Raw genomic sequence first — 22,529 nt, 5'->3', positions numbered from 1 at the left:
TGTTTTTTTTTTAGTTTAATTTAAAGTGAGGAGCCTATAGCGGCAATGTTGCATCTGGTTAAATGCATAACACTATCCATAATATTAGACACACGGAAGAATTACAGTGCCTTGCGAAAGTATTCGGCCCCCTTGAACTTTGCGACCTTTTGCCACATTTCAGGCTTACAACATAAAGATATAAAACTGTAATTTTTTTGTGAAGAATCAACAACAAGTGGGACACAATCATGAAGTGGAACGAAATTTATTGGATATTTCAAACTCTTTTAACAAATAAAAAACTGAAAAATTGGGCGTGCAAAATTATTCAGCCCCTTTACTTTCAGTGCAGCAAACTCTCTCCAGAAGTTCAGTGAGGATCTCTGAATGATCCAATGTTGACCTAAATGACTAATAAATACAAATAAACATATCCAGGTGTTAGAATGGCCAAGTCAAAGTCCAGACCTGAATCCAATCGAGAATCTGTGGAAAGAACTGACAACTGCTGTTCACAAACGCTCTCCATCCAACCTCACTGAGCTCGAGCTGTTTTGCAAGGAGGCATGGGCAAAAATTTCAGTCTCTCGATGTGCAAAACTGATAGAGACATACCCCAAGTGACTTACAGCTGTAATCGCAGCAAAAGGTGGCGCTACAACGTATTAACTTAAGGGGGTTGAATAATTTTGCACGCCCAATTTTTCAGTTTTTTATTTGTTAGAAAAGTTTGAAATATCCAATAAATTTCGTTCCACTTCATGATTGTGTCCCACTTGTTGTTGATTCTTCACAAAAAATTACAGTTTTATATCTTTATGTTTGAAGCCTGAAATGTGGCAAAAGGTCGCAAAGTTCAAGGGGGCCGAATACTTTCGCAAGACACTGTAAGCAGAAAGAACTATCTCAGCAATGTGTTGCTGGCAGTGCTGCCCAATTATCTGATGCTCATGAACACAAAAATCTTTTTCATTACCACCAGCATAACAAGTACAAATGAAATGAATAAGAGGCCTGTTTCTCCTTTAAATCACAGCTGTACTGCTTTCCAAGAAACCAGAGCAGATGCACATCTAGGAGTTGTATACTGTCAATACACAGGTACTGACTTTTACTTTGGGTTAATATTTCACACCAAATCAAGTTGTCCAGTGTAATTCAAAGAACAATTTGTTTTAATATTAATGAGTAACATTATTCTCCTCATTTTATTACAAGCATACAGCACCATACTATTATTTTACTTTCAACCATACAACTAAATGTGAATGCCATAACTTATTTAAAAACCCACGTCTATGTCCCCTCCATTCTTCGTTACAGGAATGTCTGGGATACGTACGAAGCTCACGTGCCCCAGCGTTCTCTCTCATGGCATCCTTTTGCCGTGACAGCAGCTCTCTCTCCTCCTGCAACTGAAGCCTTTCCTGCTCCAACTCGTGCAGCCGGCTACTTGTAACCTGCAGGGAAAAATGACATTAAGTTAAAGTCATCCACAAAAAAAAGACCCAAACCAACAATTAATATGTACTGTATAATGTACATGATGATACATGAATAGGACACTAAAGAGAATCAGAACTGAATTCAACATCATGTTACTGAACTTACATGTGAGTCACTGCTAGACTGGGCTAGAGGCAAATTCTGAAATATATCATTATTTTCCTCCACTCTGCAGCTGTAATGCCTCACCTGCAACTCTTGCTCAAGGGTCAGCTGGAGCTCTTCCTTCTGACGTAACTGTGCCTCCAATGCAACCTGATCATCTGTGTAGCCATCAATCAGACCTAACGGTGGACAAAGTGAGAGCAGCACAGTTATAAAGAGTGCTGACATAGTTTAATAACTCTGATTTCCCCTTTTGCACATTTCTTATCATCCCAGTCATGTGATCACTCAGCAGTAGAATTTAGAGGAATTATATCTAGCAGCCATCCAGATGAATGAGCGCTTAACAGTGGGATATAAAATCCAAAGTTACCAGCAACAAAAATGCAAACATGCATACAAATGAGCACACCTGGCCCATTTTGGTTGAAGTGAAGCACAAGACTGAGTTGTAAATGCAATAAAAAGCTCTGATTACTGTACTGCGCATTGAGCATTATGCACCAGGAAGGCATAGAGAAAAGAAGGTAGGAACACATTGACAGACTGGTGAGATGCCATTAAATATTTTCCTTTAAGTGCAACTTTGCTCCAGATTGAGATCAGTTTTATGGTAAATTATATTTTCTGACTTGATTTTGCCTGCTTGTAGTCTATATGGTCTCACTGAGCTCTCTCTGTTATCTAAACCCAAGGCAGAAGGTAAATATCACCTGTGTTCTCAGGAGATGATTTTATTTCAACCATGTGAGCAGGAACCTAAGCTGTGTGTAAAGTTTGCCTAAGGAGGGATCCCTCCACAACACACAGATGCACATGATTCCTGTCTTAAAAAAAACACCTTGTCCACCAGATAAATAGTGCTCTCTTGGGAACCTACAGCCTGAGCTGGGAATCTGAACCTGTCTCTTGGTTTAATTCAGAACAAGTTTGAAAAGGCCACACCCTGAGTCTTTACCTACAAGGATCATCATCAACACAATAGGAGAAGAAATATTTCTCTTTCGCATCAGTAACATTTACATTTAAGCAGATATGAAGAGACACAGGCTTAGCAGATTTCAAACACTCCCTCAAAGTAAATGAAGAAGCAACACGCCACATGACCAGACAGGAACAGCTGCCGTGTAACTGTTGTATATAAAACTGACAGGTTGACAGCTTGGGGGGGGGGGGTAGAATTTAGTTTCTATCAGAGGTCTAACCATTAGCCGATTAAACAATCGACAAAGAATTCATCATGGATTATGTAATGAATTGACTAACTGTTAAAATTATATCAAATGCTTTCTGGATTTTTAAAATGTTAAATCAGATAAAATGCAAATTGAAGACATTATTTAAAAAATGCTTTGAGAAATTGTGGATGCCATTTTTCCACATTTTTAATCACTAAATGATTAATTGAAAAAAATAATCAGACTAATCGATAATGAAAATAATTTTTTGTTGCAGGCCTTCTTTCTGTAATGTGGTTTTTCTACAGTTTGCCACATGGTCCCCCTCTTTGATGGTCTATCCTATAAAACTATAAAGCCATTTTATGACAGAAAATATTTGTCATTATTCAGCACCTCTACAAGATCACAGAAAATAAACACTAACAGGATACTCTAATGAAAACAATACAGGATTATGAAGTACTAGAAACTCACCACTGTTCAGTGTGTCCAAAAAGCCAGAAAAAAAGAAATGACTACTGTACTGCTCACTTGACAGATTGCGTGAGGGGCCTAAAACAGCCCAGTCGACTGAGTTTGGTGTGCGAAACTGGATGTGGTCGTAACAGTGTACCATCACGTACCAGCTGTCTCTGACAAGAATGGGAGCCTGAGTGAACTGATCTGCTACAGCATTTAAACAGTTGTCAGAAGACCAGATTTCACACTGACATCCTACTGAGGTTAGCAGCTTACTTTGTTCTCACACAAGTAGCATCACCTCCTTACACAAACCCTCATAATATAGTTGCAATCTAATGTCAAAACCAAATTAGAGACAGACTCACAAATACTAATTACTAATTTTCCACCACAGATGGTCTCACACTCCTTTACTCTCCATTTCAAACAGCTGATTCCTTCACTACCAGTAACACCCCCTCCCCTAATCTCATGCACACATGTATGCTCACTTCAGTTCCTTATGCTCTCTAATGCAGTGCTGTGTGTTTTCTGTAAACACTTGCCACATATCATCAAATCACCTGTTAGTGTCCATAGAGAAATGATGAGTACAATTTTTCCTTTCTATAAAATGCTTTGAGGAAAGTGTCATTTAGAAGGCCTACAGACACTGAAAGCCTGTGCTTTCAGTGACACACAATTGATTAACAAAGATACACCTCAGTTCAGTTCATGCTGATCGTAGTGCGTAAAACACTGGGTTTTTTCATGTTAAAAATCTGAAAAACTCACCTTCAGCACGGTGAAGTTCCAGGGCCAGCTGCTCCCGTGCCCGGGCCTCCTCAGACAACCTCTCCTGCAGCTCCTCCTGCTTCTGCTGCAGGTCCTTCATCTCACTATTGCTGTGGAAAGACTCCCGCATCAGCTCGGTCTGGGTCAGCCGGGCATGTTCAAGCTGAGAGGGCAAGAGGAGAGAGGTGGTGTCACACAAGCAGAAGAGTCTGGAGGGGTGACTGGTCTTTGCATCAAATGATCATAGAATCTTTGACCTACCCAATCCACCAATTTTACACGTGAAGATCAATTGACTTGTTAAAGAAATAACTACTCAGTCTGTTGTATAATGTCTTCAACTGTTTATTTACTGTATAAAGGACAGTGCACATTAATCAGCTCTGAAATTTAGCAACATCAATGAAAATACACTGGGGTTAGTACCCGTCATCCTGACGACTGTGACCATTCTTTTGAAAATCTTTCAGAATTACTAGATTAACTTTGTACATCTTGGAAAAAACACACACGTTATATATAACATAAAAGGCCAGTTGTGACAACAGTTGTCAGAGGTTGAATTGAGAAATACAGCTGCACTCTCCTGCCCTAAGACACAGGAGAAAAGAAAGGAACTTCCCAGTCTTTGTTTTTAACGCAAGTTTGGAAGTAGAAGTAGTAATGATTCATGGATTGACTTTTACCCAAATCATACTGTGGAAATATAATCATACCAAGCTACTGTTATGTTGTTGAAATAAACTCTGAAATTAGCTGATTTATTCAGGTTTATTTTATATAATGCATACAGTGAAACACAGTTCATTGCTTCCAATATACATTTGCCATATTGCGATACACTCATCAACCACTTTAATAGGCACACCTGTACAACTGAATGCACTTCAATGCAACTCTTACACACCAAAAACTGACATTTTGAGCATCAAAAACACAGACATTAAGGTGGAAGTGTTGCACTGAAGTGCATACAATTGTAAAGAGCCAATGGTTAGAGCCATCAGTTGAGTTGGCGCCATAGATGGCTGCCATTGGTTCTGTACCGGAAACAAATTCCTTATGTGTAACATACTTGGCCAATAAAGGTGATTATCCTTAACCTTACCCTTAAAGGCGTGCCTATTAAAGTGGCCAATCAGTCTACCTAAAAATACTGATTTTACCCAGATCTTCCACCCTACTTGGAAAACTGTTTTTGAATGACTTATAAAGGCATTTTGCTGTCACCGTTAAGAATATACTTCTATTATAAGAGGTTTGACAACACAGTTCATGGTTTCTGTATAATGTGCAATGTTTTTAATACAGTTTTTAACATAAGTGCACTGGCATTGTACAAAAAAGTAAATGTCAAAAACAAAATGAGGTTATGTGCTGATGTGACAGAAATGTAAGAACCACATTTCTATTATCATCCTGCAGTCAGGTGACAGACGGCATGGTTTCCTTGTGGAAAGCCCATTAAATCATTATACTGCAGGAAACCGCCAGCACATTCACATTATTTTATTGCTACTCTATAGAGATTTCCCACAGTTCAGAGAGCAAAGGTCTCATTGTAACATTATGGAAAGTGGTACTATGATCCTGCCACATAGAAGTCCTATAATCTTTCAGCTGCTGATTCAGAAGCAGCACAGAAAGGGCTGCTGTTCGTTTGTGTGGAATGACATGAACTTACATCTGCATGTGTAGACATGAAATACATTAATGGAGGGAAAATGTACCTATAAAATATTAAGTAACAGTACATGCTCTTCGTGTATAATTTAAAAGCTGTTCAACACAGCACAGCTGTGGGCTACCCAGTGTGAAACTTACTGTATAAGGAGGAGTGGGCAGGGAGATTTTGGAGATGACCTTAAGAAGGTGACCATTAATCCTGTGATTGACATGTGAGATCTGTGTCTGCACCACCACAGCATTTTTCTCGTTCAAGGTGTTGTAGACTGGGAAAGGTCGGGGAAGTGGAACACGAGATTCCACCTCGTACACATCCTGGTCCTGCCCCTCCATCCATGTGTTATTGTGGAGGCTTGAGTTCCAGTAAGAGCGGTAGGAATCCATGGTAAAGGAGGGATGAATGAAGGGAGAACTTCCAGCCTGGTTTTGTTATAGTTGAAGCTCTTTTTCTGGAGTCATCAAAAAGGGGTTTGCATCTGCCAATGATCCCTCAGGATGAGCTGCGAAACCTCAAATGAGAGTAAAGCCCAGTGGGGGATGAAGCAGTGAGCAGCGCTGTGGAAAGCTCCAAGCAACAGTTTCTACACACATAAGAAGAGTCAACAACATTTGGAGAGGATGATATTCGCGTCATCTCAGTCACATGCTCCCTGGTTGGGGGAGAACAAGTTCCAGGTAAAAATTGAAAGAGAAACTCATTAGACAACGACAAGAATTTTTATAGTCCTTGGCAGCAGGTGGAAGTCACATCTTTGACCAGCAGCTTAAAGGACATTCCTGAATGAGACCACAGGAGGTATGTAAAGGCAAAGGCGAGCATTTCTTCTTCTTTTCTGATGATCTACAGCCCCTTCTGTTATTTCTGACCTCCCTTCTTCAGAGTAGAATCATTTGATGTCGCTCTGTAAAGCTCACACCCCCACGTCTGCTCCAGCTCTCTCTCTCTCTCTCTCTCAGTGTCTCTGAAGATTCATTAACAATACTACACTGTTGTAGCAACCCCAACCTGCAGGGAAGCCTCCCAGGGGCCTCTTTTAATTGTCCAGTCCAAACGGAAGCCAGCAGAGGGTGAAATGATAGCGCTTCGGTCTGAAGTTGCTCACTCTTTTTTTTCTAGGGCTGCCATTCCCTCTCCACGCATGTCCCTTGCTCATATCGTGATATTACTTGTTGGTGCCGGAACGTTTTCCTGTCAGGTGAGGTTTACTTGCCCCAGGTGTGCTACTCTCACCCTGTTACATTCATTTTTCCATCTGTCTAAAAAAAAAGATCCCAGACTTCCAGGGCAGTTTTCACCAGTCAGATGCCCTTACTTTTCTTCCACTTCCTCTATTGATTGTAGGATACTTGCTGGCAGGAGTGGGAGGGAAGTAGGTGTGGCTTCAATCCTAAGGGCCAGTGGGCCTGGTGGATTTGCACATAGATCATGCACACACTCTCCAAACACACAATAAGTACAGACTGCACACACCCTGTCCACAAAAAGTTGTCAAACTGGATTCCCTCCCTGTGTAGCCACAAAAAGAAGCAATTAAGGCAACTTTTGTCCCTCCTACTGTCTCTGTTTGACATGTCAACCAGCATAGTCAGTACACCTCAACAATTTCCACGTCTCACTGAAGCATCTCACCGGCAGATTATGAAATGAGAGCGGTGAGTGAGCAAACACCTTCCCCGGGCAAATAATTTACAGCAGCAGTTAAAAAAAAAAAAAACACTTTACATTCCTGACCAGCTTGTTATATGAATCTCTGTTCCACAGGCAAGGCATGGCGATCCAGCACTTCTCACTGGTAAGACTAATGCGCGCATGATCAATAACAGCACCAAAATCACTGGACTAACCATTACTGGCTTTGACAGGAAATTTATTGTGCTATTAACTGTGTGGAAGGTATGTGTATATGTGTAAAAAAAAAAATAAAAAAAAAATTATATTTATTTTTGATTTGTTGATTGTTTTTTTTAATTAATCTACTGTGAAATGTATGAAGATAATAAAAAATACCCATCACAATTTGCTTATTCTCTATTCCATGACATAAAATAAGTCAAGTCAAAAGAAACTGAACCAAGAATAAGATTGAGAGAGGGTGTATTGTAATTAAAATACAGCTGATATAGTCTTTTATCAAGCCAAATATGTGAAGAAAGATCCAAATAAATCAACAAATTATATTTAACCAGCATGCATTCAGAGATATCAATGGATGCTGCAGCAACACAATTTTTTTAAAGCTATTTTTAGATCACCAGGATAAAACCCATCTCAGCGTGCATAATGCATGAATTTCAGCCAACGGGAAGATGCTCTGTGCAGTCAGTTACCGTAACACATTCAATGGCCTAGTTCAGCTGGCCCCGTCTCTGTGGGCTGACACTGGACACTGTGTGATAACCTGAGGGGGTTGGAGTTGTGCTGTCGAGCTGCATCACGATAGGCTGGTCGGCCAGACAAAAGCACAGTGTAAATACAGCTCGTATCTACGGGCAACTGCAGGGAATGAGGCAGCTCTTTTGTGTGTAGATTTTAGACCACCATAGATCTAGGCCAACTTTGTTGCCGGCCACATTGTGCAGTCTCATCCCCATTATGCCTCTTTGAACAGGCGTATAAACCCATAAGAAGGGGTTAACAGTGTTGAGTGTGGGCATTTAAATGTTTTAACAAAAGCTAAATGTGTCACTAGAGCTTTTAGGCACAAGCACACAGAAATGTTTGGGAGGAATTCTCCTCAACCCGTTTAGTAGGGCTGGATATCACAAAGTGTCTAAAGCAAGTATAGACAGCTAATTAGTCAAATTTTTAGACTGGCTTATTGATTTGTACTTCCAACTATCCCTTTAACAATGATGGATTAAACTGTTTGGTTTGTTTTTATGATTAAAAAAGGCTGAAAAACATGTTTATGTTTTGCAAACTAAGGTACTAAAAAAGCTTTGGCAACAATTAAATTTTTCTTTCAAAAAGAGCACTGGGTATCATTTTGAAAACTGCTACTACAAACTATTACATATTCCTTTGTTCCTCAAAGCAACTCATACTTAGCCTAATCAGACCGAATTTCCATTTCTAATTACTTAATTTGTTTCACTTTATTTTGTTATTCATTCATATTTATATCGTATTATAATATTGATTCAGAGGCTATCTCATGCCCAAGTTATATGACAGAATATTTCAGAAATAATCATTTTTGCAAAAACATAAAATAGTTGACATCCTAAGAATAAAAGCGATAACAGTTTCTTAAGAGTTGAGAGTGCTAGATGCAGTAAGACAAGAAGGTGAGCTAGCCAAGCACTGCTCTGAACACGAGCAGACACCAGACCACTTAACCAACAGTGTTTAGTTTGTACCTGGTTGCTGGTGTCTGTGATGGCCATCAACATCTTCTTTAGAGCCATTTGGAGTCGGCTGCTGATGCTCATCAGACATTCCTCGTTCTCCAGCTGTGTCCCTGCCCCCAGCAGCAGGTTGTCCATCATCTGCTGGGATAGCTCCAGACCTTCATTGGCCTCAGTCTCCCTGGACCACACACTCACATCGTCTTCGCTGGTTTCACCGCCCTGGCAACTTTCTGCAGTGTGTCCTGGTGTGACAAGAGGAACAGAGAGCAGGATGTATGACACAAGAACCTGATGTGTATCGCCAAACTCCACTTAGATATTTTGTGACCAATAGGCTTTTTGCAGCTTCTTTTCCTGTATGCTCTAACTTTAGATGAATAAGCAAAGGTACTGTGAGAGGACCACCTACACAATCAAGTAAATTCTTGTTGCAAACTCTAAATCTTAAGCTACTTTAATACTTTTAACTATCTGAAGTTTACATAACTAGTAATTACACATAGCTCCTACAGAAATAAAGTGCTGTAAAGCTTGGTGTAGGATAAATGTAACCTTAAGTTTTGTGTAGTTTATATTAATGGCAATACAAAACGAGGTAGAGCAGAACTAAAAATACAGGGTTTACAGTGCATACAGCAGCTCCTCTGTGCAGGGTACTCAAATGAGTAATCAAATGAGTACCCTGCGCCCATGTCACTTTGGGCAAGTTGATATGATGTCAGTCACAATGAATTATTTGACTCTGTAACCTCATTTTCACAGGAATATCACGACAGCAGCAGGAGGCAATATGGGTCAGACTTTACACTGTGTAATAGTTTTCTTTAAACCATTTTTTACATTGGAACAATGTTGACATATAGAGGCACTGGGAGAGAGCAGCGGTTCTTTTGAAGCACAGAGGCCGGTTGAGTTATTACATCTGTAGCATAGTAACTTGACTATACAGTAGTCATTGATTATTACAAAATTAAACTCTTATCACTGAATTTAAGGGATTTTAATTCACAATAAAGTCATAAACAACCTAAAGATATTTCTATCTTTACATTTGTTCAATCAAAATAAAACTGGAATATCAAATGGGCAACGTTTTCCCGATGCAACACCTCCAGTACTGGTGTCTATATGGGTTCTACAGTTTTGTGGCATGAAGCTACAGTAAACGTACACAACGTTTCCTTCTATGTGTTAGGTGATTATGTGTATTTCACTGGAATATTGCTGCTTAATGTCATTTGCAACTTATTTACATAAAAACACATGATTAGATAAGGTACTGCCACCTCTGCACATACAAATTACATACAGGTACATAATTTGATAGGCACCAACTATAATTTGAATGCAAGCATACGATAAGACCAGCAATGACCACTAGCATGTATGACTGCAATTTATAACAGATATCTACAGTGGAGTGGTGAGTATGGTTTGTCTGCAGTACAGTGGGAAAGTACAGACTTCTGAGAAAACAAAGAAAATTGTTTTTCAGTTACAGTAACGGTGTTTGAGTTCAAGGTATTTGTCTCAGTCAGTCACTGGGGCTCAACTACAGTTTATCCCCCCACAAACACAAAATTTTAAAAAGGAGAAGAAGCAAGAAAGAGCCTAATGGCTGAGTAGTCTGATCCACTAGGAGGAGGTCCTTCCAGTGAGCTAAAGTAATGTGATTAATATAAACAGTTACAGTTTTAGCAAAGTGCTGAGATACTAGGATGCCAAACAGATAATCAGTGATTAATGGAGACTTTGTTGTTTCCATGGGATCATTAAATTCAGATACTCAGATCCATTCAGACAGCAGGCAAATTCAATATCTGAATTACAGGACTAACTTTAACTGTCTGTGTTGTCAGTTGCATGTGATCAGCTTGAATTTGTGTGACAATGTAAGTTTCAAGTCTAGTAGCGAGGTTAAAGCTGGTTTATACAAAAACTGATTTTCATGGGGTTTTTTTAGGAAAACAAGTTTAAAAACGAATTGAAAATTTGATTTTGGATGGCAGTCATAAAATAGGAGCATGAGCATGTGTGCAATTAAAGAGCAGAGCAATAACTTTAAAGTGTAATGAGTGTATACATAGCGGAATTATGATTCTTCCGGTTTTACGGTCACTTTTGTGGACCCCTGAAAGCGTTGCCCGAGCATCAAGACCTGCATTTTCCCAAACATTTACTCAACACTAATATTACTTGCCTGCAGCATGATGTCTGGTGGACTGTGAGTAAACTCTGTGCTCAGCTCTCTGTGTGGTGAAGTGAAACGGTGCAGGAGGCTCCCCTCCACCAGAAGCATCACGCAGACTTTGCGTGTGGAGGCCTATAGTTTCCTCCGCTGCTGCCGTTGTCTTCAGCACATCAACCAACACCTGACTCAGCCTCTCGTTCGCCTTACGCAACAGGTTTCTGACGTCAGGAGACATGTATAGTTACAGTTAACCCCAGTAACTGAAGTGAAGCGGCAATCAGGCTCGAGATTACAGTAAAAACACATCTGTCACCATTTGATAGAACACACTAAAATTTTTATTAAATGGTTTCAACTGGAAATCAATGTTATTTATGTCTAAACATACATCAGTTTATTATGAAAGAACAACTCAGTATACAGCTTGAGAAGTTACAAATGTTCTATGTGCATAAGGTTGATTTGACTATTAAGTAACAGCATGAATGCAATGAGTGCGGTACCTTTCAGTGTCTTTATCAGACGACTCTCCAACATCCTGCGATGACAATGGATCTTCCTCCTCCTCAATTTCTTCTTGGCTGTCTTCTCTCTTTTTTAAGGCCTGAACAGGCAGCAGAGAGACCACAGACAACAGACCCGTCATTGCAAAGTTGCAGATGGATAAACAGATTCCTGAAAACTCTCAGCAGCAGTGGACATTGTGGCCGTTTGTGTGACCATTAGTAAAAGTGAATTCAAATAAGGCACAGCAAGACACACTATCCTTTGACAAGCACACAAACACACACTTCTAACTCCCTTAGAGCCGAGAGAAACACTACTATCTTTGTGCTGCTATGGCAACAGGTGCACCTGAGGCACAGAAACTGGGAGAGATGGCAGCGCCACCTCCTGTAGAAACAGGAGAAATGCAGCTAAATGTATCCTGTCAGCATGACGAGTGATGCTCAGGTTGTGGCACTGACCTGCTCAGATGCTCTTAGGGTTTTCTTCAGCTCCTCCTTTAACTTTCTAATCTCTGCATTCCTCTCCTCAAGCTCCCTTTCCAGTTTCTGCTTGTCCACCTCTGCCAGACAGGTGTCCTGGGGGAGAGAAGTTCTGGGAGTCCCCTCCTCTATTTCCCTTTCCTCATCCTCTGACTGGGTCTGCACGGAGGTGGTCCTCTGGCAGGCACACTTGGTGATTCGAGCCAGCTCAGTCTGCTGGGCAAACTCCACGGACATCTGAACTATGGCCTGTCAGATAATATGGATCCTAATATATTTTCTTTAGGACAGAATAGAATATATTTTCTTTCTTTATTTGATTTGGGACATAACAGTGACCTAGGAATGCTGATAAAATGGGAGTAACTCTGATGAACCCCTCTTCTCTTGAGGTTTGTACAACATTGATGGATACAATGACTATTTTCATCAAATATTCTGCTGACTATTTTCTTGATTAACTGACTTACTGTTTGGTCTATAAAATACCAGATGAAAAGAGAAAATGCACTTTTAAGAGCTCATTAAATGCCCTCTTTTGTCCAAGCTACCCTACATGACCCAAATATATTCAGTTTTCTATCACACAAGACTAAGAAAAACAGTAAATATTCATATTTCAGAAACTACAGCCATCAAATTTTGGCCATTTTTTGGTTAATAAAACAACTTCAATTAATAATTTATTTTAGTTTTTTCCCAACTCTGATTGTATCCTTTCATATCAATCAAACAATACAATTGTCTACTGTTACCAGTTTTATTGGTACTGACTACACAACAAAATATATGGCCTCCTACCTTGGCAACTTCCTCCTCCACTCTCTCCTGGTGTTGTTTATCTTCCAGAAGAACCTGCTTGGCTGCCCCAAGGCTCTCTGTGGAGCTTCCAGCACCGTTGATACCTCTGAGCTCCCCTCTTCCTGACGCGCTTCTCCCTTCCTCTCCTGCCCCTGTTCTTCTCTCAGTCTCCTCAGCTCAAGGCTGTGCTGCTCTTTGAGAGCAGCTACTTCGTGGACATACTTGTGATAGAGCGCTCTTCTCAGTGCCTGCAGCTGTGCCGTCAGGCTTGTAGACCTGGCTGGCCAAAGCAAACCCACAACTCCCTCTGACAGTTCCTCCTCAGTGGGCTCCTGTGACAGGGTGGACAGTGAACAAAAAGCTACAAGTTACTAATTTAAATGTCCCGGGCAACAGCAGCTGTAGGGTGTTAAAATGAGGCAGATAACAAGATATGAAGTTGGGGAAAATTAAAGTACCTCAAGGCAGTTTCTAAAATAGTGAGGTCCTCTGTAGTGTAGCTAAGTCCTGCTTACACTTTGACCAGTGATAAATACATCACTTTGTTTTCTCCACCCTCCCAGGGATGATAAAGAGATGTCTTTCATTATATTACAGCTACATTTTGCTCTGACACACTATCACTGTGTCTTGTGATGAATCCCTGTCTTGTCTGTTTCACAGTCCTTCAGCTTCCTCGGCACCATTGCCTCAAGTTTAACATTTTCAGTCCAAACATACAAGTGTATCGTGGGCAAGTTGCTCTTTGGTTCTCACTAGTACTGCCTTTATGTCAAGTCCTCTCTCTTCCTCTCTAGCCTCAGTATGAGAATGTACAGTAAGATCCTCTTAACATATAAGCTGTGGGAGTTTTCAGGCTGGAGTGACTGAGAGTGATACACTAGAAAAGGCCTGAGGGAGAGCCACAGTTCATTCATGCAAGACAGAATCCTCCTTTCATGCAGCCACCAACACTAGAGTACGTCCACTTGCTTCACAAGAAACACACTAGTGGCGAGTTATGTAACGTCCGGTCCTTTAAATTGTTAGATGTAGGTCTGCCCATGATGCCGCCTCTGGTATAAAGCTGGAGATTTAGGGCACGTTGTGGCCTAAAGGTTGTAACCGCTCCCTCCCTAGCACCCTTACTGTCATAGTGTCTTAATGCATACACATGTTTCAGCTCGCCGTAAGATATGATGCATGTGACATGGGAAATTTAGAGGAGGGAAAAGAATATAGCAGCCATACCTTTAGTTCCCCGCTGTGCTCTCCTGTCTTGTCGAAGCTGGACTCTAAAACACTGGATGGGCTGGAAGACAAAGAGCAATGTCAAAGTTAGGTGTCCTATAAACTCTCTTAAGTGTATTAGTTTCAGATATTTCTTTTTCCAGAACAATTTCAAAAAATATTTCCAAAGAAGCCTTAGTACAATCTTACAGCTAAATGTGAATGTAAATTCTTTAATGGCAACATGATGCAGCTTACTGGGGGTATTGTTTCTGACATTAATCACCAATTTTACACACACAAAAAAAGCTGGAAACTTGTTACATGCTTTTGGTTTTAAGCATTGAAGCCTAAAGGTTTCTGTGTGGCACCAACTGGAGCATCCACCACCCTCAGTAACATGATGACTGCTGGGTAACAAGGTTAATAAACTGGTCTTAGAAACAATAATAATGTTAAAGGAAACACAAATTGAGGTGATGACATTAGGGCTGTAACTTATTATATTATTGTCACTGTCTATAATAATATAATATTTTCTTGATAAATTCATCATGTATCATTTTGTCTGCAAACTGTTAAAAAAACAATACAGTAAGGTGACATTACAATAATCTGGGGTTCACGGTATCATCTTCACATTCATTGTTTTAAATGATTAACAATCCAAAAGCCAAAGATTTCATTTCATATCTGACAAGAAAAGCTCCTCACATCTGAGAAGATATAATCAGACAAATCTTTTTGCCATTTTTCCATTTAAAAAAATGTTACGACTCACTGGATCATCAGTGGCAGAGTCATTTTCTATCAGTTGTTTCAGTGCTAGACAAATATGCTGCCCTTAAAATATGTTACATGATACTAATGCATGAATTAATTTAAGTAGACAAAATATATAACAAACTGTATATATGTAAAACATATGTGGGTATAAAATATATGCGTGTATTCCACATTTTCTGTATGTCTGGGAATTCCTGTCTTGAACATAGTCAGAACTGGACAAAAAGGGCTTAAGAACAGTCTGAATTATATTTATAAAATCAAACAGTGGATGGCAGCAGCATCTAAGTTTTCCCAGTAGTGCTGGGACTCAACTTCACTTTACCTATGACAAGATACTCATTGCTGTTGTCATTGAAACACTATACTTTCCCTCTGAGTGCTTAGGACTTTGAGGTTTTTGTCCATGTTAATTTGTAATGTACAGTTTTTAGCCTGCAATTGTTTTGTTTTATGCAATTTTTTATTTTGCACTCATCCTTAATGTCTGTTCTGTATTGAATTGTGGTCCACGAGGAGCCACATTTCATTTCCTTGTCTTTATGTCATGCAAACAAATAAACCTGAACCTGTTTTGGAAGAGTCTAACATACTGTATAAGTTACAATACAGCAGCATAAACAATGAGTATGTCACAGATGTGAGTGGACTCCTTATGCTGCACCACCATTGAGCGGTACTCCCTATACTTGCTGTACTTGCCTTAACCTTCAGCAAGCATAGCCTCCAGGGATGACACGGAGGGTCCTGTTTTGTTTTTCCACTGTATTTTCGCTCTGTCAGTCTCTGTTTAGAGGAGGGAGGGGCTACTCCTCTCTCATACACGCAGTCAACTGTGTGTTTAGACATGGTGCTTGTTTTGCTAATGCTTGAGGTGTGAAGCCGCAGGCATTAAACCAATCACCAGCGACTGTTCTGCACACACGCACTCCCTCCCTCCTTGCATTCCTGGTACTTGATTTTAGTACTACCTCCTGAGTGGTCCTGAAATTTAGCTCCCAGAACGCACCTCCAAAGCAGGTGCACCGTAGTGGAAACAAATGCAGAGAACATGATGAGCGTGACTCAGCTCTGTGTGCACGGACTCTAACAGATGCACTGCATCAATCAAATAAAGAGCCATCAGCTGTCATCAAGAGAGAACATGAGTCCAGTGACAGTGCTCCTAAATCCTTAACAACCATAAATGACTGGGCAGCACATGCAGTAGCCTTCACTGCTAAGAAGTGTGATCATGCATTTTCAGTGTCATCACCTGTAGGGAGTCTGAGTTCCTGTGACGTCCTGCAGTCGCTGCTGCAGCATGAGCTCAGTGGCGCATTGCTCCTCGGCCTCTGTGGCCTGCTGCTGGTAGTGAGCTCTGAGGTGCTCCATCTCTTGCCTGTGACTCTCCTCCAGTTGACGCTGCTTCTCCTGAGCCTCGGCCTTCAGTCTCTCCAATTCCTTTGTAAGAGAGCCAGATGATGCACCAGCCCACTCCCCAAGATCTAATGAATACAGAAATGTCAAATTCAATAAGCCCAGCTGCATAGCATTTAAAATTACTGTCAAACACACGAAACCTTTGCTGCTCCTGGAAGAAAATGGGTCACCTCAGTGGTAAATAACAGCATGCAATAAGTACTGCATGAACATACAGTGGTGAAATAAGTACATAATAGCACCAGTTTAATGCAACAAAATAAAAACATTTTACAGAACTATATGCAGGCAATTTTCACTTCTGTCTGGCCAGCATTAAATTCTTAATTGCCACTTTGACAACTGCTAGAGGAATGATGGTTGATAAACAAGGTACTGCTCAATCCCTCTGTTTGTAACTAACATCACATACAAATACAAACAATGCAAAAACAAAAAGTGCCAAGTTGAAAGTGTGTGGCACATAATGTATGTGGCAGGACAATCATTAATCAGCTTATATAGCAAAGACCATAACATGGAAAACGTTGGAAGCCTACACCTGCAGCATACAGAGAAGAGTGCACTATAAAAGTGTGTATTTTATCATATTATACATAGATACAGTATCTATACGCACACGCACACACACCTCTGACCTGACATTACTGTTTGACCTGTTCTGTTTTTATTAGACAGTGCAACTCCAGAATTACCTTTACTTGTAGATGGGCTTAAGCTGGCGACCTGCAGACGCAGGTCAGAGAGCTCTTTCTCACTGCTGCTCTTCAGTTCATCATATGCCTTCTGCAATTCCATCATCTGGGAGACCAAGAGATGTGTTAGTGTGTTTCTCATTTATCCTCTTTATCATCTCTTCTTCTTCAAAAAAAAAAGAAACACCACAATGTCCATTTTTCAAACTATATACTGTGTACCCGTATATAGTTTGACAGTATATACAATGTGCACTATATACTAATTGTCTTAGCATACTGTATTTTACAAGAAAAAAAAGAAAAACATGCTTTACTGTTTTATATCAACAAGAAATTCAACATACTGCTACTTTTTTAAGACTCTTCTTATACTATTAAGCCTTTACTTGATAGTTAGTGCAGTGATAAACAGGAAAGATACTGTATGGGGAGAAAGACAGTGGGGTACGACCCCCAGGGAGGAGTTGAACCATGGATGTTGTGGTTATGTGGTATGTGTTTTTACCATTAGGTAAATCAAATGTTTCTTAGGTATGACTCTGCTGACTCTTTGAGTATATTTTATTTTGCTAATTTCCCATGTTAATGCACAACATATTCAGGACCTGCTTAGACATGTAGCTGAGAAAACTTGTGTTTAAAGATGAGTAGGTTTCACCTTGCTTTCATCAGCTCTCAGCAGAGCCTGGAGCTGCGACAGTCGGTGATGTTCGTACCCAATCCTATCCCTCACCTGCTGAAGATCTCTGTAGAGATCTACGGTGAGAGAAAGAAATGCATTTCATGAGATTCGATTAAATTTTAATTACCCTGGTTTGAGATTTTTTTGTTTTATTTCATTATATGTAAAAGTGTTGCTGGGTTCTGAATACACAAAGTTAGATACTAGATATTAGATAAGAAGAACTTTAAATACTAAGTAAATTTCATTCTCACTCACAGTGATTCACTCAGTCAGAAGTCATTTTTATTATCTGTAATACCCGTTTCATGCTATACTGTCATTATTTAAAAAGTGTTATGTACCTCTGGCCTCCAGTACCACAGAGGTGGATTCACTAGTTTCTGGTCTGTCCAGTGAAGGGTCTGACCGGCCCTCTGCATAAACACTCTCCAGAAACTCTTCACCGAACATCTTTCGAAAAGCCTGAAAACAGAACAGAGTAACAAGGTTTTAGGTAATGTTGCAACACATATTGATAAGGTGCATTCAGAAAACTCTTCAATAATTACCAAAATGATATCGTTACACTCTTCTGACACAGCTTGTAAGATGTTCTGGTATTTGGACATTTTTGACTCCTCTGTAAAAAATAAAAATAAAATGCAAAAATAGACATATTAATTGAATATTTCAAATGTTCTAAATATTTCTCCAACAAACACAAGCTAAATAGAACAATGCACAAAAACAATGCTAAATATAGCTGCCAACCAAAATCATGTTCTGATTTGATCTATCATGAATGATGGATCCAAGTACTGTGTCTAAGCAGACAATGGCTTTGCTTCAAACACAGATGCACACAATGTAAAAGACATGCACACACAAAAAGCAAACAATTACACCTCTGCTCACCCAGGTTGCCATGATCTTTCCAGGTTTGCAGTTTCAGCTCCAGAGAGTGCGTCCGGGCGTCCGCCTCCTCCTGCAGCAGCTCGAGCTGGGCAGCGTGGATCTGAGACAGGCTGAGGCGCTGGGCCTCCATCTGCAGTCTGCACTCACCCTTATCACAGCAAGAAGTAATCACCACATTAACATTGCATAATCCACAGGAAACATGCCCTTTTGTATGTATATAATGTAACTTCATATTGAAGTGTTTGTCTCCCAAAAAAAGGTCAACAAGACAGCACTGAATGATGCTGAGAAAAGGAAAATGCTGTTGAGACCGGAAGAGTTCAAATTCCTAGATGCATCACTTCCATTTGACCACTAAGTTATGCAGCATGATAGATCCATTTGCTAATCAGAGAATCTAAAAGATTCAGTATCAACCCTATTTCTATGACACAGCTGTGGTACAAGGCATCTGTGCTCAGGATGAGAGATCTGCTATTATCACTTCTGTACCACAGAACAAAAGGCACACCGTGAGGCCTCTTTCTCTAATTACTGTATGCATTATGCATTAGCACAAATTTGTTAAGGTTACACAATTGTGAAATTGCAATTCTGTTGCCTCTGCCGTCAGCTCTCTTTAAAGGGCACTCTACATTTTAATTAGGCTACACTTAAAAGGCTTTGTTATGATACAGGCTCTTCATCTGCACTTCATCTGACAGTGTAGTGCGAAGAGTTCTTTCAAAGCTGCAGCCACTCACATGTTGCAGCTTAAAACATGCAGATAAGAGGCGGTCAATGACAACACCCAGATGACAGCTGTTATGATGTGCAGCCACTACACACACTATTACTTGGATGATGAAAATTAAACAAATTTACTGAGAAACATTCTTTAATATAGAGGCAGACTAGAACCTATAAGACGTGGAACATTTATTTGGGCTCATACAGGAGCCCATCTTACAAACTGATTCGTGTAAGAACACATCAATTGAATTAAGAGAATTTGTGGCTTTCTGCCATCTTGTATTGTTTAGCAGTATTTTCTTCTCAATCAGTTCAAGGCTCTAAAAACATAGGTGTCATGCTCTACAGACTGTAAAGCCACTTGAGGAAAATTTGTGGTCTGAGATATACAAATAAACACTGACCTGACTTGTTATACTTGTTCTCCACAGCAGAAAGAAAACTGTCAAAATTGATCCTAATGCCTAAATCTGAACTAACTTGAAGATCAAACCAGACATCAAAATCAACTAAAATACATTAATATAATACATTTAATGCAAAAGGAACAAAAATACTGAGGTTTTAGGGGTTGCTTTTGGCAGCTGATTATGTTCAGCGATTTCTTACTCTGACAGCTGCTTCATAACGCTGTCAAGGATCATTGACTGCTTTGCTTTACAAAGATGTTTTCTAGCATTTAACCCAGTGTCAAGCCATTCTCTCATTTCTTACTGTCACAGTAGGTGTGCTCTGACATTTTGTGATTCACCGCTAATACCGCTGATATTACTATTGTTTTTTTTTTTAGGTTTTTGTTAGCCGATTTCTGACTGCACTTAAGTTCTTCTATTTCTTCTGGAGTCATATTTGTGAGTGAAACAGAGTAGAACAGGTAACAGGTAATGAACAGGTGGCATTCATCAGGCCCATATGAGTAATTGTCTACAAGTTTATCCAGTTAAGAAAATTTTGAAAAAAAAATTAAAACAGAGGTTTAGGGTAAGAAAACAACTGTGCAATTCCACTATATAAGCTAAGGTTTGAGCACCTATTTATTGACCTTTACACCACACTGTATGAATCAAAGCATTTACTGGCACTGCAAAAGCAAAGGGCAGGATGTGTGCTTGGGTGACATTTACATGCTCAGTAGTCTCTCCTCCATCGTCTGCTCTCTGACACACGGCAGGCTCCATGTGCCAACCTGTCCCATGTCTGGTCACCTAAGAAAGCAAGCAGAAGCAAAACATATTGCACTCAAATATTTCCCCAGTCAAATGCTGACAAAAAAAGTGATGGACAGAACTACAAGAAGCACCACTGTGGATTACTTCCTGAGAGGGAGCAGAGAGAAACACTATAGAAGTACAGAAATTGTTCACTATACTTCATAATGAAAGGATTAGGAACATTGTCTCTTTTGCCTTTATTTCGATTCAGTTTCACTCATGAAGATTTACTCTACTGTGTTGTTTATTAAGCTCTTGTATGAGCTTTATAAAAAGCAGGTCATCATATGTGTTAGACTACATATAGGACTTTATTTAAAAACACCTGTTTCAAATTTTGGCATTAGCATAACAGTAACATACACAAAACACATTTTTAATTAAAACGTAATTTGCCCATTAAACACCAAAACAAATTTCATAGCCATTTTTTTTTCAGATTCTGCACAATGTGTCATGTTCCAACCCAGGAGGTGCAAAAACGAGATGAAACACATATGTGAAATGGCAAACAGAAACTCTTTAGCCTGGTGTAACTGAGACACAGCTCAAAGTGACAGAGACACAGAGGTGACAGGGGTAAAATGGCTTCTCACCTCAAACCCTTCACTCCCTGCAGAATGGAAAAGAAACTAGAATGTACACATTTCTACACAATGATTCAAAGCTATCAGAAGATTCTAGGCGACTGTTTTTAGCCGTTTTCAGAACTAACATTACATTCAGTTTGAGAACAATCAGCATAACTGAAAGAATTGTATGAATATTTTATTGTGCTTCTTCAAAAGTAGAAATGAACAGAACAGGAGTCTTCACACTTTGCTGCTACATGCATGCCGTACTACTGTATGTGTGCATTTTCTCTCTTATATAATACTTCCCACGATATGCCCATTTAATGGTATTAAAAACCGCATAAGCTTAAAAAAACATATAGTTATTTGTCAACATAACAGTCTGTCTGCTCGGTGGAAGCAAGAATGCACACACTCAGGCTTATTTGCAATCATGATTATTAACTTGAGAGAAAACATGTCCATGCTGAAATGCCTCAGTCTTCACTATAAAAGCTTATTCTGGCTGTAAATGCAGTCCATACATTTCTGATAAGGCTAATGACAACAGCAAACATCACAACACTATTTCTAATTGTGGCCCATGCAATTTTGATATCCATGTTTGTATAAAGTCCTTCACCCAAATGTGAAATTTAATCAGCTTTAAAAAGGCAGAGAGAAAACAGTGTGGTCATTTTAGTGAAGAGCAGTACAGTAGTTGCACGCAAGTGCTTACCCGTGTGTTGATGTGGTCTCTGCCTCCGTCTCCCTGGTACCCGTCAGTGGAGTCCTCCTTACTGACCCTCTCTGTTGAACATGACTTAACCTGGCTCTCCGTCTGATGCTGCATCTCCTGCTTTGCAGCACCTGTAGCTCTCTCTTCCTCCACCACTGCCTCCTCTTCCTCCTCCCTTGGTTTTTCTTCTCTGCTGTCTAAAAGACAAGTGCCCAGTTTGCGCTCCTGCTTCGACCGCTGCCGTCTCTTGCGCCTGCTTGACCCAGAGGCTGTTGACTTCTGCGGAGACGATCGTCCTTCAACAGCTCCCTCCCCTGCTGGAGATGGAGTTTGCGAAACCCGCTGGAGCACCAGCGTCTGCTGGATGCCGTCTCTCTCGGCATCAGCTGCTCGTAAGAGGGACTGAAGAGTCTCTATCTCCTCTTGCAGAGACTGAATCTGAAGGTGATGATCCTCAAAAGAACAAACTGTCTCAGCAGCTTGTTCTTTATGGAGCTTGGCTTTTCTGTGAACATTCTGCCCTCTCGTCTGCTCTTTCATAATCTCTTGCTTCTTTTTCAGTTCTTTC

The 22,529-nt window shown here is 40.1% G+C and overlaps 1 protein-coding gene across 1 annotated transcript in view; it reads right to left on the bottom strand.

Moving 5' to 3' along the window:
• Nucleotides 1–22,529, bottom strand: part of akap9 (A kinase (PRKA) anchor protein 9) — a 56,889-nt gene that overhangs the window by 19,038 nt on the left and 15,322 nt on the right. The window contains exons 9-26 of the mRNA XM_020597497.1: nucleotides 22,168–22,399; nucleotides 21,265–21,281; nucleotides 20,534–20,662; nucleotides 18,723–18,870; nucleotides 18,377–18,447; nucleotides 18,170–18,290; nucleotides 17,802–17,899; nucleotides 17,141–17,246; nucleotides 16,279–16,510; nucleotides 14,259–14,319; nucleotides 13,029–13,196; nucleotides 12,207–12,476; nucleotides 11,742–11,842; nucleotides 11,248–11,456; nucleotides 9,057–9,289; nucleotides 4,011–4,173; nucleotides 1,678–1,772; nucleotides 1,325–1,442 (exon numbers count right to left, since the gene is read on the bottom strand). Of these exons, the coding sequence (XP_020453153.1) occupies nucleotides 1,325–1,442; nucleotides 1,678–1,772; nucleotides 4,011–4,173; nucleotides 9,057–9,289; nucleotides 11,248–11,456; nucleotides 11,742–11,842; nucleotides 12,207–12,476; nucleotides 13,029–13,196; nucleotides 14,259–14,319; nucleotides 16,279–16,510; nucleotides 17,141–17,246; nucleotides 17,802–17,899; nucleotides 18,170–18,290; nucleotides 18,377–18,447; nucleotides 18,723–18,870; nucleotides 20,534–20,662; nucleotides 21,265–21,281; nucleotides 22,168–22,399 (2,572 nt within the window). The remainder of the gene's footprint in view (nucleotides 1–1,324; nucleotides 1,443–1,677; nucleotides 1,773–4,010; nucleotides 4,174–9,056; nucleotides 9,290–11,247; nucleotides 11,457–11,741; nucleotides 11,843–12,206; nucleotides 12,477–13,028; nucleotides 13,197–14,258; nucleotides 14,320–16,278; nucleotides 16,511–17,140; nucleotides 17,247–17,801; nucleotides 17,900–18,169; nucleotides 18,291–18,376; nucleotides 18,448–18,722; nucleotides 18,871–20,533; nucleotides 20,663–21,264; nucleotides 21,282–22,167; nucleotides 22,400–22,529) is intronic.

The sequence above is a fragment of the Monopterus albus genome, unplaced genomic scaffold (genome assembly GCF_001952655.1).
Source record: "Monopterus albus unplaced genomic scaffold, M_albus_1.0 scaffold34.1, whole genome shotgun sequence".
Classification (NCBI taxonomy): Eukaryota; Metazoa; Chordata; class Actinopteri; order Synbranchiformes; family Synbranchidae; genus Monopterus; species Monopterus albus.
The sequence above is the reverse complement of the archived record's forward strand: the minus strand, read 5'-3'. Positions and strand labels throughout refer to the sequence as shown.